Source organism: Sardina pilchardus, chromosome 23 (assembly GCF_963854185.1).
Source record: "Sardina pilchardus chromosome 23, fSarPil1.1, whole genome shotgun sequence".
In the NCBI taxonomy this organism is placed as follows: domain Eukaryota; kingdom Metazoa; phylum Chordata; class Actinopteri; order Clupeiformes; family Clupeidae; genus Sardina; species Sardina pilchardus.
In genome coordinates, this window is record NC_085016.1 from 2,852,264 (window position 1) to 2,861,955 (window position 9,692).

The 9,692-nt window shown below is 47.9% G+C and overlaps 1 protein-coding gene across 3 annotated transcripts in view; it reads right to left on the reverse strand.

Annotated features, from left to right (window-relative positions):
- Positions 1-9,692, reverse strand: part of mcf2la (mcf.2 cell line derived transforming sequence-like a) — a 66,017-nt gene that overhangs the window by 14,221 nt on the left and 42,104 nt on the right. For all 3 annotated transcript variants that reach the window (XM_062527463.1, XM_062527466.1, XM_062527465.1), the window contains exons 6-12: positions 8,599-8,715; positions 7,711-7,860; positions 7,275-7,399; positions 4,445-4,559; positions 4,119-4,238; positions 863-1,054; positions 484-675 (exon numbers count right to left, since the gene is read on the reverse strand). In XM_062527463.1, the coding sequence (XP_062383447.1) occupies positions 484-675; positions 863-1,054; positions 4,119-4,238; positions 4,445-4,559; positions 7,275-7,399; positions 7,711-7,860; positions 8,599-8,715 (1,011 nt within the window). The remainder of the gene's footprint in view (positions 1-483; positions 676-862; positions 1,055-4,118; positions 4,239-4,444; positions 4,560-7,274; positions 7,400-7,710; positions 7,861-8,598; positions 8,716-9,692) is intronic.

Here is a 9,692-nt window from a genome sequence, read left to right on the forward strand (position 1 = left end):
GCTAACGCACCTCTTGGATTATTAATCCCAAAAAGGGCACACGTGCGTAGTGTTGTTAACCACCCTGTTGGCGTAGTGTTGTTAACTACCCTAGCATTAACTCTCGTGTCACTTGACTGCTATGCTGTGCAAATCAATGGAGCAATGCCCATCTATGTCCCCGTCTATGTGCCCCCCAGTGATGCCCTCCATATGGATCAACGGAGTGATGCCCGTCTATGTGCCCCCCAGTGATGCCTCCATGTGGATCAATGGAGTGATGCCACCCAGTAATGGCCGCCATGTGGATTAACGGGGTGACGCACGTCTGCGATGCCGATGTCTATGTGCCCATCTATGAGCCACCCACTGATGGCCGCCATGTGGATTAACAGGGTGATGCCCATCTGCAATGCCCATCTATGTGCCACCCAGTGATGCAGATCAACGGGGTGATGCCCGTCTGTGATGCCCGTCTGTGATGCGTGCCCAGCGGTGGCTTACCCTGAACTCCAGGTTGAGCACGCTGTCGTAGTCCCTCCAGATGGCGGCGGGGTCGGTGAGCTTGTGCTGGCCGGCCGTGTCCAGGTAGCGCTCCAGCTCCTGCAGCGCCGACTCGGCTCCGTCCTGAGACTGACACCTGTCCACCGGCTGAGACGCCAGCAGGTAGATGCCGCTGTCACACCACTTAGCAGCCTGAGAGGGAGAGAGGGAGAGAGGAGAGGAGAGGAGAGAGGGAGAGAGAGAGGGAGAGAGTGAGTGTGTGTGTGTGTGTGTGAGTGTGTGTGTGTGTGTACCTTCTTCAGACTCCAGGGCCTTGAGGAGGTGGGCCTTCTTGTGTGTGTGTGTGTGTGTGTGTGTGTGTGTGTGTGTGTGTGTGTACCTTCTCCAGACACTGGTGCAGCTCGAGGGCCTTGAGGAGGTGGGCCTTCTTGGCCCTCATGACGAGGCTGATGTCGTCGCTGATGGAGCGCAGCTCGGAGCACTTGGGCAGGATGGAGTCCACCGCGTAGTGCGAGCTCTCGATCAGCTGGTCCCCCTCAGTGGCCAGGGCAAGGGCGCGGTCCAGCACCTCCTACACACACACACACACGCACACACACACACACACACACACACACACACACACAAGGTTAAGGTTGTGGGTGCGGTTGAGCAGCTGGAACATTACCCATATTTGATCCCCCAAACCTACCACTGCAAGCCACTTTGGATGAAAGCGACCAAATGTGAGTCACCTTTAACTGTGGTGATGACAACTGACATAATAGTACTTCATTAAATTGTAATTATAGTGTGTATACATTACATCCACTATGTCTGACTGTAAGGAAATGATGCATTTTCTCAGTAAAGGCTACGTGTTAAAGGATATGTGTTCAAAAACAAGAGCTCCCTTGTTTTCCCTTGGCTTGCGCTGCACTCCGTGTTCAATATTAGAGCAGCACTTGTTTAAAATGCAGCACTTGTTCAACATGCAGCACTTTGGAGGCTGAGCGGGGAACCTCAGCAGAGTCTAATAATAATTTTGGCGAGTCAAGGCTTTAAATATTAATGCATGGCACAAAAAACATGGAACCGCTGAGCACCATTTCAAAATGCTGTGTAAAGACAAAAAAAAAAAAGAAATGGCACTAATTGGTGCTCCATTGGCCACCATGTGCTGCTGCTCTCCTGCCTGCAAGTCATGCTGTATTTATTGAAATCGTTTTGTTCCCGTATCATCCTGGTAGGCAAACACACAGTGTTTCCGTATGACCCACATAAACATCTAAAAATAACAGAGAAGAGACGCGTAGAGATGGCAGGCTGTGCGTGTGTGTGTGTGTGTGGGTGCGCGTGTGTGTCTGCGCCAGTACTGGCTGAGTGGCACGCCAGAGTGCTAACTACCCCACACCACTCAAAACAATAAATTACTCAAAAACAATATTTTTAATTTTATATTTATAATTTAATATATTTATTTAAATGTTTCTACTCCATATTTTGCTGCACCAAAAGGCTATTGGTATTTCGGGGAGTAAAGGAGAGAGCGCTTCCACCAGTGCTGTCTGTCCACAGGAGTAGAGCAGTAGAGAAAAGAGCACATATCTGCAGCAGCTCGCTACCACTGCACGGATGCCTGCGCATGTTCACGCGCACACACACACACACACACCCACACACACATATACACACACACACACACACACACATATACACACACACACACACACACACACACACACACACACACACAGACACACACACACACACACACACACACACAGACACACACACACACACACACACACAGACACACACACACACACACACACACACACACACACACACACACACGCACACACACACACACATCCAAAGCCTGGCCAATTGAGGGTGACGAGCTCCCTCTCCTCTCCTTGCACATTCAACTGCCCTCCACCATCTCCCTCGCTCTTCACCCATCCCCCACTCTTCCCTCTGTCCTCTCTCTCTCCCTCTCTCTCCCTCTCTCTCCCTCTCTCTCCCTCTCCCTCTCTCTCTCTCCCTCTCTCCCTCTCTCTCTCCCTCTCTCTCTCCCTCTCTCTCTGTCTCTCCCTCTCTCTCTCCCTCTCCCTCTCTCTCTCCCTCTCTCCCTCTCTCCCTCTCTCTCTCTCTCTCTCTCTACCTCTCTCTCTCCGCTGCAGCAGCAGTAGCAGCAGTCTCTCCTGATCTCCGCACGCGTGCAGTGATGCTCTGAAGGAGAGCAGTGCGCTGCGTTCAGAATGCCGCCTCAGCACCCCCCCCCTCCCCTCCCCATCCTTCCCCTCCCCTCCACTCCCCTCCCCTCCTCTCCCCTCCCCTCCCCTCCCTAGCCAATGGCGGACGGCTTCCTCTGGCGCTTCCCTTCACTCATTAAACACAAAGGAAACAGACCCCATGAGAGCCCCTCTCAGCTCCCTCCCCGATCACCCCCCCCTCCTCCTCTCTCCAGCCCCCCCCCCCTCAGCTCTCTCCCCGATCGTCCCCCCCCTCCTCTCTGCAGCCCCCCACAGCCCGTCTGGTCACAGTTGGTTGCGCGAGGTGACAGGTTTGGCGCACTGTGCTGGTGAAGACCACAGCGGGCAGATCTCCTGAGAGGCTCTCCTCCGCTACAGCCGCAGAGAAGGACCGAGTCGATACACAGCATCCGTTTACATCAGCGGGCTGGCAGATGCTAACACAGAGCCTCACTCATAGAGCGCCAGAGAGAGAGAGAGAGAGAGAGAGAGAGAGAGAGAGAGAGAAGGAAAGAATGAATGAGAGAGAGAAAAAGAGAAAGAAAGAGAGAAAAAGAGAAAAAGAAGAAATCTAAGAGAGAAAGAAAGAGAAAGGAAGAGACAGAGAGAGATAGAGAAAGAAAATGAGAGAAAAAGAAAGACAAAGAAAGAGAGAGACAAAGAGGGAGAGAGAGCGAGTACTACTGACAGGCAGGTGACTCACACATTCTGATTTGCTCTTATTCTTCCCCTCCCAATTAAAACGTGTCATTTTTTACACCGAGGATGTTTCACCTGGTCCTTAATGAGCACTACGAGGCTACAGTACGTTGTTAGCGATGGCACGGCACACATATTGCATCAAGTAGACCAAGATTGTTTAAGCTGTTAACAATATTAACAAGCTGTTAATAATATTTGTAACAAATATTTATGCCTGATCCCTGTGCAAAATATTCATCTTTTAAGTGAAATATTCACATAAAAAAAAAACCCATTAATCTGTAAAAGCCAAACTCTTCTGTTGAAAGAAACCCAATTGTACAGTATTTGCTTTTCCGCCCTAAAGACAGACCATAAATCACACATCTGCACAGCGCACACGCAGGGTCAAGTCCATTGTGCCCAGTATATTAGCCATGGTGTTGCCATGGTTACCCTCTGCAGGTCATAGTTTCATAACTCTTGGTCTTGTTGAGACCCTGAATAGAGGGTGATATGGTGTTCCGAGCTAATTAGCATTTAAATGGGAAATTCTTTGTTTAAAACACACTACATTCCACACCTTCCTCTTGGGAGTAGGTGGCTGAATAGGTGCTGATGTTGCTATTGGGTCGTGCGGGTGCATGTAATGTCTTCATGTGGTGAGTAATACGCTCGTGGAGTAATTTGGTTTGTGCGGTTGCCGTGGTAACTTACACAGGTGCGCTCCTCGTGGCAGGTGAGCTCTTTGTGGATGTGCTCCGCATGGGCGGGGCTTATGCCCACCTCCGAGAAGCTCGCCAGTCTCTCCCCCACCAGGTCCAGCTGGGAGCGAATCTGAAGACGTCACACACACACACACACACACACACACACACACACACACACACACATATTGATTGGGATTTCACCTCACTTCCTGCCATGCTCATTGACATATACATACAGTAGACCTACATGCACACAACAGAAATCTTAACACAGCCATCCATTTTCAGCACAGCAATCATACAATGCACACACACACACACACACACACATACCTCTCTGTAATTGTGTTCGAAGTGTCGCAGCTGGAGGCACTGCTGCAGCTTGGTGTAGTGGCGTTCCCAGAAGTCATCAAACGCCGTCTCGGTCTCATCCAGCTGACCCAGCAGCCTGAAGACACACCGAACAATCACAACAGATCATAAGCATAAACACTACCGCCAGGCACACGAACAATCACATCAGATCATAAGCATAAACACTAACATCAGATCATCAGCATAAACAATCACATCAGATCATCAGCATAAACACTACCACCAGGCACACTAAACAATCACAACAGATCATAAGCATAAACACTAACATCAGATCATCAGCATAAATACTAACATCAGATCATCAGCATAAATACTACCACCAGGCACAATTCCTGCTCTGGATTCATTGGAATAACAGCCATTAGAGCTGAGTAATGGCAAGGACCTCACTATACGATACACATCATGATACAGTACATGGGTCACGATACGATACGTCACAATATATGGCGATATGATACATACTGTGATATATTGCTATAATACTTTTTACTGAAAATGAAAAAATAAAGCTGGAAACACCGGGGCAATATATATAATATAGAACACATTATACTGATAATTCAGCAGACTAATACTAAAACAATGTTGCAATAGTCAGCTGTATAGACATTTTTTGGTAGCAGTGGCGATATGATATACTGCTCACGTGGCGATACGTCAAATTAATATTTTGATATCGAAAGCACATGACTTTTACATGGTATTAACAGTGTCATGCTAAGGCCTGAGTCAAATGAGGAATGACATACAGTTCATAACAGAACTCCAATTCTGCTTGAAACAGACAAGCAAGCAGAGCTACCACAGGCAAACATCTTCAAAAGAAGCAGATCTATTTAAACAGATCCCCTCGACAGCCAAATGCCCTTCCAAAGTGCAGAATATATCTTGGAGTACCCTACCCACATTTGACAGCCAGAAGGACAATTACAAGCTTGCCCTTTCTACATGACAAAATCACACAATGACAGGAAAGCCTCCCTCTAAAATCCTTTAGACACACGTCGTTTTGGATAACACTCACACACACCTCGATGAGACTCAGAGATCTCACACACACACACACACACACACACAGACACACAGACACACAGACACACAGACACACAGACACACAGACACACAGACACACAGACACACACACACACACACACACACACACACACACACACACAAAGACACACACGGACACACACGTGCGTGAGTGAGACTCACAGATCAGGGGCCTGTGTCCCTGTGCGGAGCTGTCCTTGTGTAGGCCTGCTCTGGGGAGGACACACTGGCCAGACCCCAGCTTATATAACATACGCCTTGCACACTGTACGCGTGTGTGTGTGTGTTTGTCATTGCGTCATTGTGTCTATGCGCGTGTGTGTGTGTGTGTGTGTGTGTGTGTGTGTGTGTGTGTGTGATATGCACCTGGGGGGCATAGTTCTGCCATTGGCAACGTCTGTCACCTTCAATCTTGTCGACTGCCATGAGTCTGCCCAAAATACACCCACCCCCCCCCCCCCCCCCCCCCACACACACACACACACACTCACTCCCCTCTCCATTCTCTTTATAGAAGCAGCGCAGCAGCCCTCAAAAGACCCTGCGCCCTGCAGGATCAAATGTCCTCAGCTCAGACATCAACGTTGAACAGACAGTGAGATCCTACAGCGGGTTTCTGCAGTCTGTTCGTCTGCTTACTTAATGAATATAAAGCAGTGTTCTCTGGTGTAGTCTACGTATCCATATATGCAGTGTGTGCTGTTGATAGAGAGATGGCGTAGCAGGCTATATACTATGCAGCACTATGAGTTCCATCAGTGTTGACCATGTGAAGTAAATCCATGCTTGTGTTAAAGTAGTAACACTAAGAGAAGGTCATTATATAAAAGCTGATGCTCATGTAAGCCCACACAGGCTACAGACTATCTTCACACCAAAGTCTGAAACAGTGTGAATGATGAGAATTATCCAACACTTGACCCACCCACTACAAATGCTTTCAAATGCTAGCAATACATACAGATGTTAGCAATAAATACCAGCAATAAATGCCAGCAATACAGCCTGAATGCGAATCCTCGTTTGCAAGTGGCTATGGATAAAGTGTCAGATAAATGTATACATTCAAAATGTATTTTATGATAATAGTATATAGCGGTAAACATGTTTAGATGTAAACATATAGGGTTGCAACTGAGGCAGTCCTGCGTGGTCTCTGCCAGTAGAGTTGAACCGCGGGAGTCGAGACTGCTGATGTAAGACATCTGATTTAGTTGCAACTCCATTGATTGTGGGGGCTGGTAGCGTTTATCACTGCGGCAAGAGGTGCACAGCACAAGAAACGCAGCACTCCAGCCCTCTCATTACCTCCTTTATATTATCATGAGGTCACTTTAATGATGCCGCAAACCAAAGAGAAAGTAGTCAGTGAAGACAGACACCTTACGCAGCAATTCCTTTTCACTGTTGTAAAAAAGAAAGAATTGTCTTGGCTGGCAACGCTATGTCATATGCTGAGGAGAAAAAGCGAGCAGGGGCAGTTCTGCTGCCAACAGTCACATCTAAAGGTGCTGAGTGTACATTGTGTCCTCAGGACTTTACTGCTGTGGAATTTACTACAGAGCTGTGTGTCTGTGGCATTATATCATGAACGTAGGGTAGAAGCATGCAATGGCTCCTCATCTCAAACAATTAATTGAAAGGCCAATACATTTCACCCGAAAGCCGAATATCCCTGACTTGAATAGTGTGTATACATACTGTATGTGTGTGTGTGTGTGTGTCTCACCTCTGCACAGTGGCCAGATTCTCCATCTCGTCCTGGTTCATGGCGTAGTCGGCGTCTTTGACCAGTGGCTCGTTGATGCTCTCCAGGAGGCGCCCACCCTGAGACAGGGCAATCTTCAGGTCCTCCTGCGCTCACACACACACACACACACGGAGAAGAGACTTAACACACACCGCCTGGGCACTGATGAAGGGCAGTGCAATGGTGAGAATATGTCTGGAGGAGACTATCAGAGACTATGGCTGGAGGAGACTATCAGAGACTATCGGAGACTACGGCTGGAGGAGACTATTGGAGACTACGGCTGGAGGAGACTATTGGAGACTACGGCTGGAGGAGACTATCAGAGACTACGGCTGGAGGAGACTATCAGAGACTACGGCTGGAGGAGACTATTGGAGACTACGTCTGGAGGAGACTATCGGAGACTATGTACCTTCATCTTGTCTTTCTTGTTGGTGTGTGTGCCGAGCAGGTTGGCGGTGGCCTGCACGTCGTTGGGCAGCTCCGTTTCGGCCAGCTCTGTGCCAAACGACTGCAGCGTCTGGGCAGTCTTCTTCACCATCAGCGCAAAGCCCTCTATGGCCTGAGCACACACACAACAGCACAAACAGAAGATCAACACACACGCACAGCCCTCTATGGCCTGAGCACACACACAACAGCACACATATAAGATCAACACATGCACACTTCATATATCGCCATGAAATGCCATTTCGGAAAATAAAACAGAAACTGAGCACTTTATTAGACCTCTTTAGAGGAAACTAAAGGAAAAATTTTATAGTAAAGGGTTATATTAGTTCCTTTATGTCATTTGCATATGTTCTATATTCAATGATAAGATCACATTTGATATATTTTCCAGCCTCAGATAAGGATACTTTAACATGTTAAGCTAGAGTTGAGACAGGGTTTTGATCCTGATCAGACCCTTGCACATGCCTGGTACCCCCTGCAGTGATCCCTGCCGACCCAAACTGACCTATCCAACTCAATACAACACGCTCCTCTATCAACACACACACACACACACACACACACACACACACACACACACACACACACACACACGTGCTTGGCTTCCTCTCCCTTAAATGTATTGATCCAACAGTTTGAGAGGATCGAAATTCTCTTCCAAGTGACAGGCTAAATGTATGGACTCCTTGTTCCCTTTAATGTGCAAGTGGTCATGCCTTCAGTCCTGCTAACTGGAGTTACAAACACAACTGGTGCCGCTCTGTGATGCATTTGGACTGAACCAACTGGTGCGGCTCTGCGATGCATTTGGACTGAACCAACTGTTTTTTCTGGTTCTCACCGTCCGATGGGAGATCCACTTCTCGTGGCAGTAGTCTTGTGTCCCACCAAGCTCCTGGGTCAGCTGTGTCCGATCAATGTAGCTGTGTAGCTCAGTGACCGAGCTGAGCATTATAACCTGGACACACACACACACACACACACACACACACAAATGTGAACAGTCTGTGGACACTTCAAATGGTGATTCTGACAGTTGTGGCAACTGTGTGTGTGTGTGGGGTGAAGTGATTTGTTATTAATGTGTTGATATTTAGTTCAACTGTATGTGTGTGTGGGGCAATGTGATTTGTTATTAATATTGAGTAGATATTTAGTTCAACTGTGTGTGTGTGTGGGGTGAAATGATTTGTTATTAACATTGTGTTGATATTTAGTTCAACTGTGTGTGTGTGTGGGGCAATGTGATTTGTTATTAATATTGAGTTGATATTTAGTTCAACTGTGTGTGTGTGTGGGGTGAAGTGATTTGTTATTAATATTGAGTTGATATTTAGTTCAACTGTGTGTGTGTGTGTGGGGTGAAGTGATTTGTTATTAATATTGTGTTGATATTTAGTTCAACTGTATGTGTGTGTGGGGGGTAATGTGATTTGTTATTAATAATGTGTTGATATTGTGTTTGGGACGTACACCACTGTTGTACAAAACGCTTCCTGCTTGACACCTCTAATGATTCCCCTCTGCCTGTTCAGGCACCCTGCCATCTGTCTCTCTTTCCGTCTCTCCCTTCTCCCTCAGTGCTGCAAAAGCTCTACAGACCTCTTTTGGTCCCTTTCTTCCCTCTCTCCTCCTCCTCTCCTCTCCTCTCCTCCTCCCTCTCTCGTTCCCTCCTCTCCTCTCCCTCTCGCTTTCCGTCTCTCCCTTCTCTCTCAGTGCAGCAAAAGCTCTAACAGACCTCTTTTGGTCCCTTTCTCCCCTCTCTCCTCCTCCTCTCCTCTCCTCTCCTCTCCTCCTCCCTCTCTCATTCCCTCCTCTCCTCTCCCTCTCTCTCTCTCTCTCTCCCTTCTCAGTGTACTGTAGCTAAAGCTCTAAAAGACCTCTTTTGGTACCTTTCCTCTCCTCCTCCTCCTCTCCTCTCTATCGTCTCCTCCC